The following is a 23,131-nucleotide window of genomic DNA, read 5'->3' on the forward strand; positions in this document are numbered from 1 at the left end:
CGCGAGCAGAATCTACAGTCACCAGCTAAACGCGAGATGCCCGGAATGTCACATTGGTGACATTGAGAATTACATTATCACTTCATGCGCCACTTGAGTATACAGTTACTGCGTTATTGGTCAAGTGTTACACTTCTGAATGCGAGCTAAGCTTGTAAAGGTGGCATATTAAAACAGGAGAGAAACAGAAGGAGCATGAGGCAATGAAGAATGGGAGAAGAAAATATGAAGGAGTAGAGTGAAGGATCAGTAAGAAAGCAAGGGTGAGCAGAAATTCTTGAGAATGAGCTGCAGTGGACTACTGATTTCTCTGGAATAGGGAAGAATTTAGGAGAGTGGGAACAGGAGGAGGAGAAATATTTCGCACCCCATGATACTTATCAACCATGGCTCTCGGCTATTTCTTCTTTTCTCCCTCTCTTGCTTTCCATCACCTGCTCAGGCTTTCCTCATGCCTCTTCCCCCCCAGCTCCTGGCTTGGAAAGATATTACAGACAAGTCAATCTGGGAACAGTGCCTATTGAACAGCATTTACCCAGCTGTGAATAGGTAGTCCCATCCCCAGCCAGACTCAACGGAGGCCAGGCGTCAAATAGGTCCATCAATTGAGCTATAATGAAGGGGCACAATAGGAGCCAGAGAGTCTGCCCACACAATTTTGATACCACACACACACACACACACGGACGCTTTTGCTTCTTATCTGCCATGAGACGAGGTGGTTGGGGTCCTTAGCAGTACTGCTGGTCAGGGACACATCATTTTCTTTTTTCATTGATTTGCACAGAAAGTTCCCCAGACTTTTTAAAAGAAGCAGATTAGTTCAAACTGATTCTAACCCCGATTTTATTTTCTCATGCATTAAAAGCTTTGATTTGTATTAAACAGTTTCATTATGAGGAAAAGAACAGCTCAGGATATGCTTTTAGAAATATAAAATAAAACACAAAATATATAATAAGATAAAAAATATGGTATGGTACAATCAAACCTGCTATATTTCTACATTGAGCGAGTATTGTGTGTGTGTGGTGACTTACAGTAGACTTTCTTAAACCGTGTGCCCTGGTAGTAGGCAGGATGTGTATTAATGCTCTCCCTTTCCCACTCATTTTGCTCCAACACTGACACCTCTCCAGCTTGTGTTGACACAATCATAACCTATTTGTCTTCATCCACACACATCCACAAATGTACCAACATAGCAGAGGTGTCCTTTGCTTTCCTAGCTTTAACCAGGAGGACCTTTTAATGCTCTTCCATGCTAGACACTTTAGGTGCCAACTGCTCTGCAGGCAATCTTAAAATGAGTTCTATTTTGCTACAGTCCATCTCTGTGTGTTGTAGGATATATATCCATGTCCGTGAGGACCACCTCTTGACACAATTTATCGGACATTTTGAGGTGCAAGGACATGTCGTTGCTCCACACAATGGAAAAAAAACAGCTAATTTTCAGGGTTAGTTGGCCTGAAAAGCTTAAGCAGACTTAGACTGTGCTTGCTGCCACATTTGGCACAGAATCAGTGCCGAGAGCACAAATACTTCATTATCTGCTGTGTTTACATTGACTGTGAAATTAGTGCTAAAAAAGAACTGAAAGCTTTTCAGTACATTATAATCTGATTGGATGGGCTTTGAAATGACAGCAGCAGAGAGGGTTGAAGATAAAACAATTTGAACTTTTAGTGCAGTAAAATCTGCCCATTTTTGGTCTCCTAGTTTTCAGAGAAGAATATATTAATGTTTTTGTGGTTATTTTTGCATTTAATATTGTGCATGTCAAATAAACCAGCACATTGCCAGCAGCCAGACATGAGTCACAGATGCTGTGGGCTGCAGGGGGTCATAGCAGTGAACAAACTGTGGTAGTAACCTGACTGACAGTATCAGAGCTCCTAATGCCAGCATCACAGTCTACCGCTGACAATCTCTTTTCCAGCTTCAAATCCTTACGGCAACAAATGTGAGCGCTTTCTGTTTTTCTTTCTTTCTTTTTTTTCTACACTTCCTGTACTGCTGGCAAATAGAGGAGTAGTATTATTGCTGCAACCTGTAATTAACACGTACTGATTGATAGATGTGTTGGTGACCTTGACCGCAACGTTCACAGCTTCAGCAAGGTTGCCAGGGAGCAGTATGGCAAGCTGGTGATAATGCACAGCAACATGGAGACGCTCTATCAGAACATGCTGGAGTACTTTGCCGTTGATCCCAAGAAGACCTCTGTGGAGGAGCTGTTCACTGATCTCAGCAACTTCCGTGCCATGTTCACTGTGAGTATACTGTACTGTAGATTAACCTGTAGTAGAAGCATGGAAACTTTGTTTTCTGAGCATGTTGTAAATGTTCACATTTGATTGAAATTGGGTGGCTAATGGTTGATGAGTTGATTTTCAGTGGGATTGGCAGCTCTAATCTCATGTTACAGTTGATGTTTGCCAGAAATGTGCTCATTTGTTGGCTCTTGAAATAATTTACTGGATTTGTGGCACATAGATACATTAAGCAACTTGAGTTGTTCTGATACCAATATCAGTGTTGGAAATGTGTCCGATACTGCCCAAAAAAAGGACGAACCGCAGCAGCAAACGTTGGAAACCGCATTCCAACGACAAGATAAATTCCATAAAGATTATCCAAAAGCAACGAAGATATTATATTTATCATGCTGGTATCGGCCGATACCGCCAGCTAAGGTATCAGAATCGGTATCGGGAAGGAAATAATGGTATCAGAACATGAGCAACTACACCTATTAAACGAAAGGATCTTTAATTCATGTGGATGGGTGTTCCATAATACCATTTAAAAGGTGCAATTAACAATTATTTTGAGTTACGGTTGTATTTGCATTTTGTGTATTTTATCAACTATTAATATTTAAAAATAAAGACCCGCTTTACTGTGTCTGTGTTTATGAACAGCACTGACGTAAACAAACCTCGAACAGCATTAAATTAATTAATTAATTTTACTTTTTTTATTTATTGGCTGCATCGAGATTGAACCTCAACTGTGATTCTCATACCAGTGTCCTGTGGTATAATGCAAAGCAGAACAGTGCCAGTCCTGTGTAGTCCAGTCTCACCCTGACATTTATGTCATCACTGAGCTCTGTGGCCTTATCAGTCTGGCGCTACGGTGAGCTGTGGAGCAGTGGAGACCCACTGTGTTTAATCAGCAGGATTAGTGGCACAGGCCACTGGGTGCGACAGATAATAGTAGCTAATTAGCCTAGTAAAGTTCCTGCCCTGCCCCCAACTTAACATCTACCTCACACACACAAATGGATTTCATGCCTCTTTGCCTTTTTTCCTGCAAAGTCATTAGTTATGCTTTAGATTTCCTTGTACTCCAAAACTTTGTCTGTACATTTGGGTGTTTTTCAAGGAGAGTAGTTGTGCACCTGATGTAGACATTTCATGCATACTGTACATACTAGACTTTGTCTGACAGTTCTAAATAGGTCTACAGTCTACATCATTATTGAGACACACAGTGACTGTGTTGTTGTAAACCTGTAAGACGCCCAACTGCTAAAATAACTACCATCACTCCTTAGAAGATCAGTGCTTTTTAGGCTTTCCAGACATGTTATTGGTAGAACACCGATTAACCTTTTTACACTCCCCCTTTTTTTCATAGATCCATTTTTGTCTTTTTTTGTCTTTGTTTTTTACCACTCAAGAATTGATAAAAATCATCAAAAAGCTCTCCAAAATAGCACATTAAGACCTTGAGGAACACAAAAGAAGAAGCCATGCTGTGATTTGGCATCAAAAACTTTTGACATTTGAAGATTTCTGCAAGAATTGCATTTTTCAGCAATTGGATGGCAAGCACTTCTGTTGTGGAAAATGCTCAGAAACCCCCTTATTGTCAATTTAGCTATGAAAGCCATCCGTCCTCTGAATGCCCTAGGTCTCTAGTTTGTGGCCGTAAAGTTTCATGAGGCTGTGATTATCCTCGAGGTCACCACAGGTCATTTTATACAGTGAGGTTAAATTAAAAAAAAATGGTCTCACTACAATGAAATGTCTACGATGGGGACTAACATCATCACGCATGAATACAATTTGGCTCATTGAATCCACAAGAGTCTCAGCTTTACAGTGATACCCAATTTATGTAATTCCAAGATTGTTGGAACACTAGTATGCAGAAATATTCAAATACACCATTTTAGAATAGGCGAAAGTATTGCCATGCCAGTTTTTCCTCGCCAAAATTTAGTGAAACTGTAGCTCTAAAACTGAGCCTGCTACAGCCTTTAAAAAAAGCATTTTTGACCGAGGGCACCGGGTCCCACAGAGTATTACAGTATATAGATTATACAGTATGTTAATATCTTGAAGAATGTTGCCTTTGTTTTCACAGTTAGTGCTGTTTGCACAAACTTGCATTTAGCACCTTTAAGCCAACTGCTAACAAGGTCAAACCACATTAACTGTGTCCAGCTTTCACATGAGCGCCTTAACTTAAAGCTACATGTACAATAAACGGCTTTTTATGTTGAAGCACAACATATATCATTAGTCGTGCCCTCTTCCCTTCTTTAATGATCACATTTATATCCTAGTTGCCACATATCCTGATATGTTGGCTGCTGTGTGGCATCTAACTTGAGATTAAAGTAACTACGGTATTTACACAGTCTTCCCAGGCTCGAAGAAACACAGACAATCAGAAAAAAAGGTTCCCAGATGCTTTGCTTTTAGCCTGGTGTTTATCTGATTTGAATTTTGTACCCATGCTATTGATCCCAGGACTTCTGGGGTGATTATTTTCCTCACTTTAATAGCAACAACCCAGTTCAACACTGGCTGTGTTCAGATATGAATCGCAACCAGAGCAAATGATACAAACCTCAATATGTTTATTTAATGCCAATTGATAGTAATGAGAAGAATATATAACATGTGCTATTGGCACGATAATGTCTCATATTGCAGCTGTAATCCCTTTTTATTTTAGCTCCGTGTTTCAGGCTTGAGTTCTGCTGTAGCGTTTATGTTCTGACCAAACATAACAGTTAATGACTCTGCCAGTGAAAGGTGAACAAGCCAAGTGTTATAAAGACCAGCATTATATGGTCAAAACTCCCAAGGTAGCTATTTATTTCACTGTGTTAGGTCAGCAATTCGTTCAAATGGTAACATCACACAGACATACCCTGGGAGAAGCCAAGGCTAGGTCAATGAACGTAGGCATACAGTAAATCTCAGCACCGTAACCTCTCGGTCAAATCTGTGTCAGCATTTACCCTGCTGTGCCAAGGCCCATGCTAATAGGTGCGTGCTCTCTCTAGACCACTGCCTGAAGCGAACTGAGCCTTGAACTGTGGGTGTGTTGCCTGCATAGTGTGTGTGCACATGTTTGTTTGTGTGAGTTTGTCATTTTGTGTTTTTTCATAGGGAAAGCTGCTTAGCTTTTTCACACACAAAGACGGACACACACACACACACACACACACACTCGTGCACACACGTACATCATGCTCAGTCACCCGTAGGAAGGAGACCCAGGGCGAGGCCGCACATCTGACAGGAATCCAATTGAGCGTGTCTAATGGCGGACATCCAGGAGAGGAGGAGGGGGAAGCAGACCTGCAGTGATGAAGGAGAGTGGAGGGCAATTTCCTCAGAGAGCTGGTTCTCTCTCTCTCTCTCTACCTCTCTCTACCTCTCCTTCAGCTCAACATTTCAGTGAAAATGAATGCTTTGTCAGAAGGCAGATATCACATGACTCTTCATCTTTTTTTGTAGTTTCAGGGTCTTCAGTTCTCATTATTTTTCAGTAGTGAGATAATTCTTCCCCTCAATATTGAATTCAGATTTAAAAACAAATGAAATCTGCCTCGCCTGGGCTTAAAATGAACTTTTTATGTTACTGTACTCAGTTAATGTCCACACTGACTCTTTTTTACTTTTATTATTCTAATATAGCTAATTGGTTCTGTGATTTAAGAAGACAGCGTGGCTCTCTTGTGCTCGCTGTGATCATATCAATTTTGGCTTTAACGAGGATGTTTTGTAATGTTCTTTAGCTGCTTTCTTTCCTGTTCTTTTGTCTTTGTGAAGTTTAGGAGTGATCCTCTTAAACAGGCTCACTTGTTGTATTGACCCGTTATTGACTAGTCATTGTTTTCCCGGCTGCTGGCAGCAGTAAAGGCTCTAGTTTCAAATAAGATGTGATTTTACCTCTGCAGACCTCCTCTGTGGAGCTACATAGCCACATTAATGAAACCACCTGCCCTTATTTTTTAGCCATGCTAGCATTCCACTACAAATGGCAATTTCAGTTGGTTCGTGATTAGTCGGTCAGTCTGCCACTTTGCACCAGACTAATAACTGTGGCATGCATTGTCATTCTGAAGAGGATGAATCCTACTGACTGTTGTGCCTGCTACCATGAGGTTGACATTTGCGGTTCAAATTGAACTATCCTCACAACTGGATCGTTGATTGTGGATTGTCATGAAATTTGCTACAAATATATAAGGCTCCTAAAGGATGAATCCTAATGACTCTGGTGATCCTCTGACTTCTCCTCTTGTGCCACCAGCAGGTCAAAGTTTACACTTATTCAGTGAAACACTGTATCTCCCCGTGATGGATTTACAGACATTCATGATTCCCAGATGATGTATCCTAATGACCTTTGTGATTATTTTTCCTCAAGCGAGGTGGAAATATTTGGTTGTTATTGAAATACCTTGACAACTATAGCATGGCTTGTTATGATATTTAGTAGAGACGTCCATGGTCCCCTCAGGGTGAATTGTAATCATTTTGATCCTCTCGCCTTTGATCCAGCGCCAGCATCAGTACTTTGGTAAATGACTACATACCTACCAAACTAGCCGCCGGGAAACAAGACACACCTCTGTTGGTCTTGAGGAGCTGCAGCATTTATTTCTGCACAACCTGCAACTTCCCCTGACTGTACTTTCACTTGATATTCTCAGAGCTAAACTGACTCTGTCTTCTGCTCCACCAGCTCACTTGTTTGCTCACACACATTCGCCGCTGCTCTCTCTCTTGCTTCGCAACTCAAACTACGCACTGGCAATGACCTACACTACTCTTACAACAACTGGCTCTAGATAGGGCCATTTGCGTTTTCGTGTCGGCCACCGTAGTTGTCCTACACGCTTGGCACATGCGAGAGGTTTAAATTGGTTACAATCTGCAACCTCACCGCTAGATGTCACTGAATCCTACAGAATGCTCCTTTAATGAAATTACGTAAAGCTCAATAAGGTCGTCTGTATTGTTATTGGCCTGCATTTGTTAATGTCAACAGTTGTCATTTGCATCATAGGTTTGTAGGGCATCTTGTTGCATTACATTTTTTAACAAATGATAAACTAATCTTATGTCTTTTATAAGTGGCTTAGTTTAAAAACATATATTGTTAAATGTAATCAACAGTCCAATCTGTGAGGCTGTTACAAATAACACTGATTTCAACACTGACTAGCTCGCTGTGTGTGTGAAATTGTTTGGGTTGGGGGTAGCGACAGCTCTGTTTGGTTGTTAAAGTGAAAGTATGTTTACATTCTGTTTTAGTAATTGAATTTGACTTTTTAATGAGAGAGCTGCCTGATAGTGAAGAGGGGAAGGAGTGTCAGAGTTTTGACTACGCTCACATTAGCGTCCATCACAGCTGACTGCTAACCTGGGATCACTTAATTGTTCCTTATTGAAAATGTATTATGTGTCAGTACTCTTGTCCTTCCATTTTCTTTTTCCTCATTCTCACCACCCGTAATTTACCAGATTGGATGCCCATTAAGGATATAGTCATTTGTGAATCAGTGGTTGCCACGAGCAACTGACAGTTTCATTACATTAAATCAAAGTTAATTTTGTGGAGGAGTTGGTTTCATTTAAAAAATAGACTTCTGAACAGCTTCAGTGTGTCTCAGTGATTTGGTATTCATCTTCCTCTCGAGCAGTACAAGAGAGCTCTTCTCCTGAATGTCTATAAACCTGCTGAGTGGTACACATCAGTGTCGTTAGCCTCTATTGTCTTTTTATGAGAGTGAGTTTAGATAAATGTTGTTTTAATTATATGTCTGCTAAGCTGTCAACAAGCTACAATCTCATTGTGGTCTGTGTATAAATAAGACAAAAAGGTTATCTCCAATGAAAGATCAAGGTCATAGTGTGCAGACATAGACCATCTAGGATACACCGATGACTCGACCATAGAGAACCAGGATTCTGTGAATACTGTATAGGCTACTGTTACACCCAGGGTCTGAAATTAAAACCTATCAAGCGCCACATACAGATAGATTTTATGTTTGGTGAGTAAATCTCTGAAGGCTATCCACTACACTGGCATTAAAAAAATTAGCTGAGAGTCTTTACCGTTTTGTTGTCATTTATGGGCACGCTGCTTTTGTCCTCTGCTGTCTATGTCGTTGTTTGGCACACACACATACTACCAGATTTGTTTTTACGCACGTGTTAACAGTGCCGGGAAACTGACCATTTCAAGCTTTACTGTACGGGACATCAACTACTCCACTAATCTACCAATTGCCGCCTGTAAAATTTTGTTTTATGTTAAATCCAAAACTAATTTTAAATGCAAATGCCTCAGTATTATTTTGAGATCAAGACTTCTTGAGTTGTATTCAGCTTGAAATGATTAATAAATAAATAATTTAGCTTCAGATTTTACTTTAAGTTTGTATTCAACATAATATCTTATTATCTCAATGAAATGTACTGAAACGAATGTATGTGTGACACAAAAAGGCAATTTATTATTTGGGTTGGTAAAAAATGTTCTTTGCTACATCTACCAGCACCCTTGGCTGGTGACTCAAAAAGTAAATTATGGACACTGGTTACACTACTATTAGAAATTCACAGAATGTTTATTTGAGTTTCCATTTCTCTACATTTCAAGTGGCTAGTTGATGCTGAATTGACCACACTGATTTGTTATTAACTCAAGTTGCCTATATCATTTCCAGCAATGGTCACTTAGACTTAATAAGAGGCTTTCAGTGGGCCTCAATAAGTGACTGCCCCTCTTTATTGTGTAATTTTGCATGTACTACACAGTTCCGTAGTGTTCGTGTGTGTGTGTGTTTTTTGTGCATCCATTAATGTTGGTTTGGCATTACTATTCTTCCACTGGCCTGCCTGTCAAGCCGGGCTGGTCTGAATAACGCAAGTGGAGGGGAGACGAGGAGGAGGAGCTGGGTGTTTGATAAAAGCCCAGACTCCCTTTCTTTAAGTGACTGGCTATTGATCAGGATGGCAATCATGCTAGCACTCTATTAAATCATATGCAGTCTGTCTCTTGGCTGTGGCATTATTGAGCTATTGACACCATCGTATGAGTTTAACAACCCTTTGGCAAAAGGATTATAGAGCCTGTACCCACAGTGGTTGATGTACTGTAGATGGTATACCTATGGAATAATTCTTCATGGACAGGCAGAATGGAATTAATGACATTTCTTGACAAGTTTAGAAGTTGGCTACATCGGCTTGTGCAAATGCCAATAATATTGAAAGACATTTCTGTCCCAGGACCTCATAGCAACCACCGATGCTTGCTTGCCATCTCAATGAATGTAGTATAAGCTCTTCAAGTCTCAAGAGTGAATGACATGCAATGCTACAAGTTTCACCCCAATCATTTTTGGGCCATCACAGCGTAATAAATTAGGAGAAGGGACTATATGGCACAGAAACTAAAACTGTAACTTGGTGCCTGTGGTTGAAATGCAGATAAACTATATGAGTATCTGGTCCAAAAAAAGGGACAAAATTCAGTCAAGTTTGAGATTTTCTCATGTTTGCGCTCTGTTCATTTGTGTTTATAGTCCACTTGTTTTTTTATAGAAATATCTGCACAGTTGTATCCAGTTTTCCCACATTTTATTGTTGTGTTTTGTTAACAGAGGCAAAAAAAAGAAAAGTGAATGATTTTTTCTCTAATTGGAGCTGACTCTCAGCATTTCCTGAAAAGAAGTACAGTAGGATTTCCTATCATCATTTGAGTCAAACTACATTATCCCTTGAAAAGATAAATGGAATTCTATATGCATATACTATACTACTATACTATAAGCTCCGTTCAGCTCAGTACCTACTGTACAGCCTGAATCGTGTTGCTGTTAGCATTGCTATTGAGCTCACCTGTTATTAACTGACTAGAAAAGCTCACACAGTAGCCAGCAGGTGATGCTGAAGCTGTCTAACAGATACTCTATACATAGACACACGTAGTGGCACACAGTGGCTTATTAATTGCATTTTAGTGCATTTTCATACTTTATAAATTTTATACTGTTGGGAAAGCATGGGAACAACAGTGAGAAACAAAAGAGAACAAGGAAAATAGTGAAACAGAGCTTTAATAGTCTTTAAAAATAGGAAGAAGTGTTCCTTTAAATGCAGGAAAGAGTCAAAATTAGAACAGAAAATGTTTTTTTTTAAGCGATCTATCATGCTTATTTTCAGGTACACATACTTGTATTTTGAGGTTTCTACTAGAACATGTTTAAATGCTGTAATATTTATTTTTTAATCGGCTGTGCTGCAGCACCTCTTTTCACCTTCTGTCTGAAACGCTCAGTTTGAGCTCCTAGTCTGCTCTGATTGGTCAGCTGGCCCTCTGTTGTGATTGGTCAACCGAACTGAACTTTTCGGACTCCATTCCAGCTCCGCTCTATAGTTTTGTGTAAGGGCATGCCAAACTAGCTGCTAGGCAGGTATTATGCCAATCTGTTACTTGGTGACATCACCAAGTTACTGAAGAAAAGGCGAGACTTCAAGCAAGGCTCTTCAGGCAGTTCAGGAGCAGTGTTTCTGTGGGGAAGAGTAACTCCCTTTGGTGTGGACTTTGGGCTTTGCAACTTTGCAGACCTTTTACATGAACAAAAAACTATATAACACATTAAAGGAAAGGGAAAAAGCAGAATAGGTCCTCTTTAAAATACCTGCAGCTTCTATTTTATGTCTTTACATCATTGTCCCATCACTCTTCTGGATCTCTGGTGTCAAGTTGTTTTGTGTCTGGCAAGACCAGGGAGGCAATCCACCTAATAATCTGTCTTTAATGGTGCCTGATAAAGATGTCTGTGGTGTTTGACAGCTGCCTCTGCCTTTGACAGGCCCTGCACTACTGTAATTAACCCCACTTAGTAATCTGTCTTGTTTTCTCCTTCTTTCTGTCTTTCTCTCACTTTCTCTCTCTCTCTCTCTCTCTCTCCCCCCGCAGCAAGCACTGAAGGAAAACCTGAAGCGGAGGGAGTCAGAGGAGAAGCAGAGGAGAGCACGGGCAGCGAAGGAGAAGGCTGAGCGTGAGAAGCAGGAGAGACAGCAGAAGAAGAGGAGGTTGCTGGAAGTCAATGCAGGTAGAGACCGTTCAATCTGCTTCACCTGTCAACTCTTGCATCGTCGAGCCCTTTTACAGGGAGCTGTGTGCTAAATCAATCTGGGGTCAAATGATGTAAGAGATTCATTCAAAAACAATGATTCTCATTTATCAAGCAAACATAAGTCCAATTTTAATGGATTGGAGGTGACACCTATTTTCTCCCAATTCAGTATTTATCTCCTGAAAAATTAGAACTCACATCTATGCAGAAAGTGCTTATTATGATTGATGGACAAGTAGTTAAGTAATGCTGGAAATCATTTTAATACAAAATTACCAGTTGTGTAATATTGAAAGAGAATGTCAAAAAAGCTTTTTTCTTTTTCTTTTTTAAATATGTAACTCAGTCCACGTCAGCCCCGTTGAAATTATAGTCTTGACTTCTCTTTCTGACCCATTAATCTATCAAATGTAGTTTCCCAGTTAAGAAAAGCATACATTATCATACCAGGCATTGTAACTCACTCTGTGTCGTGTTATTGTGTCATATGAAGGCACCATTGTGCTGCCTTCCCTTGATTTGTGGACACTTTAACAAGGCACGGTTCTTGACGCGCAGCATTGTGCAGGTTTTAAAATATGTAATTTGAGGTTAATATTATGATTATTGATTGGCTATTGATCCAAGTATAGAAATCCACCTCTTGCTTGACCTTTCTTGAGAGGGCAGAGCACAGGGCCAGCCCAGAACAGCATTCGTCAGGATTGTAGGGTTTCAATGTATTGTTACAAGACCCTTGACCTGGATAGATGATTGCTAAAATGACCTTTAACCCAGGTCAGTTGGTTGAAGGACAGCAGCTGTAATCCACCCAGTGAGTTACTCTTTTTGTATGAGCAGAGCGTGTGTCATAGTCCATAAAGGGTGATGGTTGAATAGCTAATACTTTGATATGAAGTCCACAGGCACAATTGATTTTAATACTTTTACATTAAGTTTTAACATTTCATGTTGATAAGCACAAGTCTTGAACTAAGCCACAAGCAAAAGGTCTGGTGTTCAGCTGCTTGGTTGTCATAAAAATGTTGCCAAATGCTGCGTAGAGAATCATCCGCCTAAAGAAATAAATCAGCTGGCTTGTGCAAATAGTTCCGCTTAACAACTGTACCCTAATTACTCTATTTTCCCCCCTAATCCACTAAAATATGCTAGTCGTAAAATGTGGAGAAGAGCAATCATTTTCCAAGTTAGGACATTTTAAGGAGGTACCAAGAGCTAAGAAGTCTCAGAAAGGTTTCAGACCAACATTAACCCTGTGTGAAAAAAAAACCTTCATTAATTTGAATGAATGACGGGCAGCGGTGAGTCCGACATAAAACTGCAGGGTCGTTCGGCACAAAAGTTGAACCTGGCAACTGAATTTTTTGTGTGCCTCAATGCAAAGTCATCCAGCAAGACGCTATGGTGCCCAATCAAACAAAAACAAGCACACATTAATGGTATATTATTATGTGTAACGACATGTTTCTACCGTTTACCTTGCGATAGTCACGACAAAAGATAGAATGACAGTTTAGACAGTTTTCCACAGTTGTAAAAGCCTGTCTCATATAACCAAACTCATGTATCTATTACTCAAACTGGACTTCCTGGATCATATTTCATGTCTCGCTGATACCTGAAGCATCATGCGTTGTTTTAACACCGCTTCGGTCTAAACGCTTGCTCACCTGCAGCTCCTTTTCCTATGGCACTTTACTAAACTTTTAACAAAGTTTAAGGTAACACAGCTCACCCTGTTACTACATATTTATGTTTATCATATGTCCATGAGAAGAAGAGCAAACATTTTCAGGCTTTATGATCAATATGTTGCTTACTGATTATAGAGTATGACGTGTTGTGTACAGTTTCAGAGTTGGACTGGCAGACTTCTGCTTTTGCTTTGAAAATGTGGTATTTTGTTATCAAAAACATGTTTTTGAGTCTCCTTTGATGTTCCCCTGTGCTGGATAAATAATTTACTGATTACATCCTATATTGATAGATAGACCTATGATTTCAACTTTGCCTATATTTCAGCCAACTGGTTATGTGCTTTTGCACTTGCTGTTTGCAACGTGTGCTTGCATATTTTCAGTATATGTAAAAATGTTCTTTTCAAACACTGTCCATTGCTGTGGCCCTCAGGGATAATGTAGCCAGAATGATAACTCTATTCAGACATAGCAATGAAGAGGGCAATGTCTACCTTATGCCAGAGCATCTGGTTCCAACTGCCAGTTGTTTTTTTAGTTTTTTTTTTCCTTCCCCTTTGGAGCACCGCTGATGCCATAAACTTGTTCAACAGTGCAGCCTCCAGACCCTTTTCCAATGCCAAAGCCAAGGCTGGCAGAGCAGCTGAGCTTGGCAGTCCCAGCCCTGCACCAGCATCTATAGCTAACATAACTATGCCAGTCACTGTAGAACTCCTGTAGACGTTAGAGTGCATGTAGAGAACCACCACGCTCCATCCAGGCCAAAGTACTGCTGTGGGCACACTAACTAGCCAAACCAAAGCCTCTCTTGGCTAAATCATAATAGAAACCTCTCCCTTTTCCCTTCACTCTCATCTGGACATCCCTCAATTGTAACCATTTGCCACAGAGCGCCTGGAGTTTTACAGTGCTGGGCTCATCCAAATGAAGGGTCATGTCCAGTTGAGGTTTATGAACAGGATTCTGGTGGATAGGTTATGTTAGTCCAGTAGTGTAGTGAGCTCAGCCTCTGTCATGCTGTGGTTATCTGAAAATACCAGCAACAGGGTTAAAGCCCAGAAAAAGGAACTACTCCCGTTAGCCCAGTGTTGTATGGGTTGTGTTTTTATTAGGGAGGCTCTGTAATGTCCATCAATTCGATTCATCGTGAACGGACTGCAGAGGTAGGCTTGACGGACGGCTCTGCGTCTGCAGAGACGAGAGGTAGAGTCAGAACTACATTTCATCACCTCATGCCCCAAATACCAATACCTGAAAAATGAACATTCTCCCAATATAATGAAAATACACCCTGGACTTGAAAACACAACAGACATAGAGAAACTCCCACATTTACTTGGGGAAAATTCCCAAATGTGAGATGATTGCAGTCAGTGGAACCAGAAAAACACAACTCTGTATTGACTTTTTTCCATTGTTTGACTTTTCTTTTTTTCTTTTTCTTTTATGGTAACACTTCATAATAACCATTGTTTATAAATGGTCAATTAATAGTTAATTAAACTTAGTTAATAGCTATCTTACTGTTAACAAACAATGAAATGCTAATTAATAATATTCATTATTAGTAATGTTATAATTTATGTTATTTTAACAGTTTATTGTTGAACAAATAATAAATACTTTACTAATGCAATCGAAATGTTATTGTTATTATCGTGAATGAACTATGGTACAATATATAATTCATTAACTAATTACTTCATATTACACAAACTAATGAAATACAAACAGAAATGATAGCATTAATAATAATTAGTAAACAGTATTAATGACTATTTCATTGTTTAACATTAAAATAAATATTAAAGTTTAATTAAATACAAATTTTACCAATTCTAAATGATGGTTATTATAAAGTTTTACCGACGCTTTGGCAATATTGTCCTTGTTACATTCATGCCAATAAAGCACATTGAATTGAATAGAAACAGAGAGAGAGAGAGAGAGAGAGAGAGGGAGAGAGAGCTTTAAATACATGTTTACCATATGGTCTGCTATTATTTATGCAGTATTTGCTGTAACATCACACAAGAGCTCAAGAGCCCTGATCCCCAGCATGAAGCAGGTTGGTGGCAGCAGCATGCTGTGGGGATGCTTCTCTGCAGACGGCCCTGGAAGGTAAAGGGTGAAATGAATGCAGCAAAATCTAGAACAATCCTCCAAACAAAAGCTCGCCGTATTCTTTAAGAGAACTGCGACTTGGGAAACAATTTAATTTCCAGCAAGTCTGGCTTAGAAACAACAATGTTAATGCCCCGGAGTGGCCGAAGCAGAATCCAGACCGCAATTAAATCAAGAATTGAGATGCTATGAAACTAAACAGAGCCTGAGCAGTTTTGTGAGGAAGAATGGGGAATAATTGCAGTGTCCAGATGACAATAAGCTAACCACATAGACTTAAAGCAGTAATTGCTGCCTTCAAATATTGGATTAAAGCGGATGAATATTTATTTAATCAAGATTCTGGATTTCATATTTGTACTTAATTTTTATCAGTTTGTTTTTACTTTGGCATAAAAATAATTTTTCAGTTTATCAGTGTCAAAGAAAAAGTGATTACAGCCCATCCACTTTGTTTCAGTGTTGCTAAACCAAGAGCAGGGATTTAATTACCTTCTATTGGCACTGTTTATTTGTGTCCTTATGTGAATTTTAATGACTCTTGCGGGTTAAGTTTGTTTCTCGGATTGACAGCTTGGACTTCTTCCCCCCTGTGCTTGTGGGTTGACTTGTGTTTCACTGCAAAAACTTTTTCTATTTCAGAAAAGTAGTTCAGAAATAAGAAAATCATAAGAATAAACTTCAGCCAAATTTTGTCAGATAGGCTTATACAAATATGCCTAGAGCTTGAAATGTATTTAGATACGCTCAAATTTAGATAAAGCTAAAGGCAAACTCAGTGACATCCCCAAGAAGTGATGTTTCTGGCAACGTATGACACACACGCGCACGTGCACACACACACGCATACATACACACAGATTGCTGGGATGAAATGAATATGTGATAGAGATTTGGCATTGTGCTGCCAACCCAGGACAGGATTTACTCACTCTTTCTCTCTCACACTCTCTCATTCTGCCTGTCTCGCAGCCTATTTATTAACTAAAGAGCTTTCTCTTTGTTTGTCAGGGAGGATTGTCCTCAATGGAGATTTTCTGTGTAATCATCTGATTATCCATCAATTCCCTAAAAAGCCCCAGAGAGGCTGCATATCCACATTATGCTGAAGGGCACGGCAATGAGAGACAGGGGAAGGAAGGGGGAGGATTTCCTGGAGGAAATGATCAAAATGGATTTTAGCTTCTTGACTTGCTACAGGTATCTGCATTTAGTTTGGTTTTAGCTTTGCCTACTTATGTATTCCCGAAATGTGAGCTTCTCTCCAGCTTCCTTCTCATTTCCCTCAGTCTCTTTTACCTGCCACAGATACCTACCTGCACAATAATATGCGGCCTGGCTTCGTCATCTGCACTGTGTGTTCTGGCAGTCTGAGAGAGCTTGCATACATTTGCATAGAGCCCTATGGAGATTGAAATTCAGATTGAATAGGTGTTTTTTTTTCTCCCCCTCCTCTAGCTGCGCCTGGCTTGTGTATGACAAATCTGTTGCATTAACTCCCAGGGTAGGCCGGGAGCGGGAATGTTTGTGGAGCGACAAATTACACATCAGAGCTTTATTTAACATTCCCTACATGGCTACAAGCGATGAACTATTAAGACGTCAAATAGAAGAACAGCTAGAGATGCAATCCTGCATGCAAAGATGCTAAAAGCATAGGAGGGGCATAAGAAAGAGAGGGAGAGAAAAATATATATTTGCGAAGCTGTATGTTCTCGTGAGATAGTTCTTAGATACTATAGGCAAAGTAATGTCCTCTGTATTATGCCTTAGTATAGTGGTGCTCATATAGTTGGTTTACATTTGATACTGTTCTATTCCTCATACCTTTACTGTTATAATCAACTGATAATTTGGTTGGGATTGCACCGGACAGTGGGCTGGTTCCCTGTGTTGCTATGGGCAACTAGGCTAACAATGTCCTAGGTTGCGTCCAAAATTCCATACTAACATGCTAAAACAGTCGGACATGTTTTAGTATGTCCGAAACCTTTGTATGAAACCAATAGTATGTGAATTGCATACTATTTCCGGTGAAATATTACAGTATACAACGCTGGACTCCACGGCGGCATAAATATCCCACAGTGCAATGCGGTAGTGACGACAACGTTCATAACGGACGTTGACGGACAACTCTGTAACATCAAAAACTCTTCAATTTACTCACGTTAATGTATTTTTTAAATTAGTTCAGACTTTGAGTCCCACAAATTTGGTCACATGAGGTTGGCACGCGTTACCATGGTTACACGTCTCCAATCGGCAAGTAGGCTGGCAGGAAGTGACGACGTAAATTACTGCACAGTACGTCCGAAAAGAAACATATTACTGTTTATTCACACAAAAGTATGTTGAACGATAGTACACCTGTTGAGTATGTAGTGCAGAGTTTGCCATTTTGGACCCAGCCCTAATGTTCACTGAGTGCTGGTCCGTTATGTTTCATGAGGTGTGAATGTGTTGGACCCAAAGTAAAGCCAGTTATTGTTAAAACATAACTGCACTGGCCTCTATGGTGTGAAAGGTATAATTAAGTCTGTTTATCCTTGTTTATAAATATAATTCTGTTGAACCCAACTGTGTTGTAGCATGGTAACTTAGTGCCACAGTACATCAGTGCTGCACAGGGTGTGGAGAAAGCATGTTTTCACCACTAGTTGGTAGTGCAAGCCAGATTGTTGGTGCAGAGTGGGAGCAGTTACTCTTCAAAGTGTTGTGTTTGTGAGGATTTGATGTTATTTACTCTGCTATCTTTTTGTGTTTAGAGCCGGATCGGCTTGTGTCTTCTTAAACCTAGGAATTTTTACCGCTTTTACATTTTTTGATCACCAATATTCAACATGAAGTTCAATCAAAGACAACATCAGTTGAATGAAAGGATGAGGATCCAGATTGCTTCCCGTATTTATCAAATAGTCAGCATTTTTTGTTGTTATTGGCTGCTATAGTATATAGGGGTGTTCAAAAGGCGCTTCTTCATCAGTCATGGTGGACTGATGAAGTTTTCTTGGACTGACTCAGATTGCATATTTTTTTCCCTTCTCCTTTCATTTGCCCATCATTCTGATTCCTATTTGAAATCCATTTTGAGTTTTTACTACATCCTGTAGCAGAGCATAGAAACTATAAATGGTAAAATTTCAATATGACTGCCTTTAACAGATTGCTGAAATCCACCGGTTTCCAACATGTTCTGCTTGTGACATCTTAATACAAATATACAATACAAAGCTATATCTTCTTGCATCCCTCCACCATACTGTAGAGTGCATGCCCATAAGTTGTGATTTTCACACACTAACTGACTTGGAATAATTTTTAGAGGCCTGAGGGGGTAAAACTATACACATGTAAATTTTAAAAAGAAAAAAGCAAACACTAGGGAAAAAGCCAAAAGTAAAGTGTGTAGTGGGATTTTGTTGTTTTTTTTCCGTTTTCCTACCCTGGTTATCATCTCACAACCCCTTGTGGGAGACCTGACCCCCAGTTTCTAATGGGCGAATGATCACTTTACGGGGCATCGCTATGAATGTATGGATTTATAACAGGTTATTGGATTTATAGGTTTTTAGCTTAGGTTATTGTGTGCTCCTTGGCTAAGGTGCCACTTGTAACACATGGGAAATTTGACGTGCAGCAGCAAAGACTGATTTTTTTCTTTACTCTATTCAACAGTTGCGAGGATGATCAGCTATTACAATATTTATTAGCTGGTTATGATGCGTGGCGTGGTCATTTGTTCATCCCTATTCATCATCCGGTGAATGGCTTGGCTACTTGCTGTTCAGAGCATCAGCAAAGTGGAACAGGGGGTATTCAATAGAGAGAGAGGGGACTGACTGGCCTTATTGCACCATTTGTCGTCTAAGTGTCCAAGGGAACACAGTGGTCGGCCTGCATTCATTGTACTCAGGCATGTCATTTTCTCTTCTTAGCTTTTCCATCCCAGCCCAATTGACCCTATTTCGTGCCTTGCTCCGGCCCACCTCTGCTACACACGGCTACAACCGGGTCATTGTCCTGATGATAAGTGCCACTTCCTGTTGAGTGAAGTGGCGGGAGGCATCAGTCCGGGTCTGAATGGAGTGTAGACATACACACACACACACACACACACACACAGACTGCATGTCCAGACAATGGAAAACACCAGTCTGAACAGGCTCTGATTAAATAGAAGGCTGAAATTTCACTACAGACAGGAGGATAACTATAGTCTTTTCCCAGAGGTGGAGGTTAAGCTTCGTCTTGAGTCTTCTCCCAGAGTTTACTCTTTTGTTTTGTTGTAGAGTAAACAGCTTTCTGCTTTCTTCTGTTTGTTGATCTGACTTTTACACTTGTACATCTCCATTTGTACATCTAACCACATATTTCCACACATTTATTTATCCCCCCCCACCCCCACCCCCAACAAAGAGGACAGTCAAGCTAGACACACCACAGTAGAGCTCATTCGGCTTACTTCCTGCTCTCTTTCACAACTACTTAGAGCTTACTGTAGAGCCGCAATGAAGAAGATGTGAACACAAGGTAGACACTCTTACACTCTTCTTTAAAGGTGCAATGTGTAATGTCTAGCCACCTGCTCCAAAGAAATAGGGGGCAGCATTTCACCTCTACTGCTGGGTCCTTACCATCTAAATTTAGAGTCATCAGCTATATAAAACAAAAAAGCAAACCACTAACTAACAGCAGGGCAAGAATACGCAAAATTCGAACAATCTGCTGAACCTCTGAGAGCCGTTCAAAATAATACTGCTATCTTATGATCTTCATGTGTGGCGTCGGCCTATAGTTTAATAAAGCCATCTGTTGTTTTTACTGTGCCACTAACCAAGGGGTTTTAGGTCCGAGACCGTTTTGATAGTTTGTTTATTGTATTAAATCCAAAGTGGCAGAAATTAGAAAATGACCTGGACCTTTGTCTCATCCTCCTCGCCGGGAGGAGAGCGTGCGACATCCCCAGGAGAGGAACCCCCACTCAACGGCTGCAGTAAATCAAATTCAGCCAGCACAAACCCCAGCACCAGGAGTCACAGTGGGCTGGTGGAGCGCTGGTGGAGCGCTGGTGGAGCGTTGGTGGAGCGCTGGGTTCAACCAGCGGCGGGGAGAACGAAACGAAAACACAAGACGCTTTCACGTCTCTTCCACTTTGAATTTAATCCAATAAACAAACTATCAAAACATACGCAGCACTACAGTGACTCACTATCGCCTCTCGAGGATTGGTACGAGTGGTGTTACAAGACAGGACGGGCCAGGGCTAGTCAGTTAGCATGCTCATTTCAGTAGATATCTCTACAATACAATACATAGACGTCTTATCATGTCAATACTGTAACCTCTTCACATTCTGTTGATAATGTTAATTTTTTCTGAGCTGCAATGATTAATCGATTAGTTGTCAACTATTAAAATTAATCGCCAACTAATTTGATAATCGGGTTGAGTAATTTTTTAAGATAAAAAAGTCAAAATTCTCTGATTTCAGCTTCTTAAATGTGATTATTTTCAGGTTTATTTACTCCTTACTGACAGTAAATTGAATATCTTTGAGTTGTGGACAAAACAAGACATCTGAGGACGTCATCCTGGGCTTTGGGAAACACTGATCAACATGTTTTACCATTTTCTGACATTTCATAGCTCTAACAACTAATCCATTAATCGAGAAAATAATGGACAGATTAATCAACAATGAAAATAATCGTTAGTTGCAGCCCTGCATTTTTTTAATGTTTTTAAACTCAAATTCTGGCCATATCGTACACATTGCACATTTAAATAAATAGACATCAGTACGGCCTGGACTGGTTTGTGAGAGTGTTTTCATTCTTTGTGAAAGTTAAAGCAAAAAGCCTCTGTGCACATTGCACACCTGTCATGAGAGCTCTGATCCCAGATGCAGCAGAATAGAAATAGGCAGGCGAATTGTGCACATCAAAGCACCAATCAGTAGCTTTACTGCCAAAGCTGGGATACCACTCTTCACTGTCCCGTTCCTCTCACTAGTCTTTGTTCTCTTGCCACATCCTCCTCAGCACAACCTTTCACAAGCTGAATGACTGTTTCAAACCCATTTCACAGCTACTAGCTTGACTAATATTCCTCTGCCATGTGTTCCTCCTCCATTACTATCCATGTGACATGTCTGTGATCTCTCTCTAAGTTTGTGAGCATGTGGGTGTGAGTATATAAATATGTGTTATGATTTCCAGTGTTGGGCTGTCTGAAAGCACCTCTTGTCTACATGGTATAAAGCAGTTTTCTGTCTCGGCCTGTCTGAGTTGCTTCTGATTGATGTGTAAAATTGGACTGTTTTTGCTCCTGTATATTCCTGAGGCGGGAGATCTGAGTGGGCTTCTTTTTCCTCGCCTCCTGAGGCACACAAAGTGTTTCATGTTCTTGTGGGTTGGAGTCAAACGGAGTACTACACGTGAAGGCACACATTGCAGGTTGCAATAGATTGATCTGCTCCTTTTTGTGTGTTTTCTGTGTGCTGTCTGTATTTTTTTTGCGTACGTGTCTATGTGTGTTGTGGGGAGTGTAAAGCTTGCTACCTGTGATGAATTGCCACAGCGGCGGAGACAAATTTGGACGTCGAGGAGCGTAGCTTTAGCTCAGAAATCCGTGCTGCCTCTCCGCTCAGTGTAATGATGAAGAACTGGGCACACATCAGCCAGGGGAGGAATGCAACTGTTGCGAATGAAAAGCACAACAAATGCACCCATACAGTAGAAGCAGGCAGGCAAGGAAGTGGGCCATGATAAATCCACCGTATGTGTGCGTTTGTTGTCGCAGCTTGGTGTGGGGTTTGGGCACAATCAGCGCCCACCGCCCCGGGGACCCTCTGCCCTCAATACAGGAGCTTCAGGGTTTGCTGCTGTAAAGGGACCATGTAGCGTAGAGATGATTGGCAGTTTTTTTTAGGTTTGAAGTAAACCCACCATGGTGCCGCATGGTACTGTATGCATAAAAGAAGATGAAAATGTCAGTTTGCACGCCCCACGGTACAGTGTGACTGTAGTGTTTGTAGTTAAGGGCTCATGAAAGAGTCTCCTTTTGAAGGAGATGAGGAGAAGAGCTTGTAGGCATCTGACGGAGGTGACAAGCTTCAAAGGTTGATCACTGACTGCAACCCCAGTGCTCATTACTAACTTTTGAAACAGACCGACGCTATCTGCTTCTGTACATATTTAAAACAGATCACACACTCGAACATGTTCTCAGATGAGGGGCTTTTGATTTCATTCGAGAGCAGGACTGGACATTTTACACATTTTCTTGTCAATCTTGACAAATGACAATCAAAAACCATCTTCATGTAGACTTTTTGATCATGTTGACTTAAAGTGAATACTTGTCACATCTGAATCATATATTCTATTCAGAGCAGGTATATAAGTTGTATAAGTTTTAGTAATAAACAGAGTTTAATTGTATATTCAGTCACAATCTGTGATGCTTAAAAAAACTATTATTTATTTATACATCTTATGAGATGTCATCACTTTACTATAGATTAAGGGTCAGCATATAGGGGGCTTGTGGACCAGCCTTCCACCAAAAACATTTGTCCCCCCAAATTATATTTGAAATGTTCCCTTTCCTGGACGACATGCAAAACTTTTAGGTATGGTTAAGATGCTACTGTAGACGTACATTTCAACACAAATACAATTCACCATGTAATACCGCCATGTGAACAGCAAACCAACGCTGTGTCTAACCCTATTTAATAGGTCATACTATAGACCGCGCTTGGTGCCCCCAATGAACAATATAAAATAAAAAGAAATAGATAAAGGGCCCTTGGCCAAACCTAATTACCTCAATGTGTTCTACTATCATTATCATAGTTGGTATTATTATACCCATTTACATGCATATA

At 40.3% G+C, this 23,131-nt stretch overlaps 1 protein-coding gene across 4 annotated transcripts in view; it reads left to right on the top strand.

The window, feature by feature from the left end:
• Nucleotides 1-23,131, top strand: part of LOC119477745 (protein diaphanous homolog 3-like) — a 188,522-nt gene that overhangs the window by 105,311 nt on the left and 60,080 nt on the right. For all 4 annotated transcript variants that reach the window (XM_037751877.1, XM_037751861.1, XM_037751869.1 and 1 more), the window contains 2 exons: nt 2,112-2,276; nt 11,257-11,392. In XM_037751877.1, the coding sequence (XP_037607805.1) occupies nt 2,112-2,276; nt 11,257-11,392 (301 nt within the window). The remainder of the gene's footprint in view (nt 1-2,111; nt 2,277-11,256; nt 11,393-23,131) is intronic.

Source organism: Sebastes umbrosus, chromosome 2 (genome assembly GCF_015220745.1).
Source record: "Sebastes umbrosus isolate fSebUmb1 chromosome 2, fSebUmb1.pri, whole genome shotgun sequence".
In the NCBI taxonomy this organism is placed as follows: domain Eukaryota; kingdom Metazoa; phylum Chordata; class Actinopteri; order Perciformes; family Sebastidae; genus Sebastes; species Sebastes umbrosus.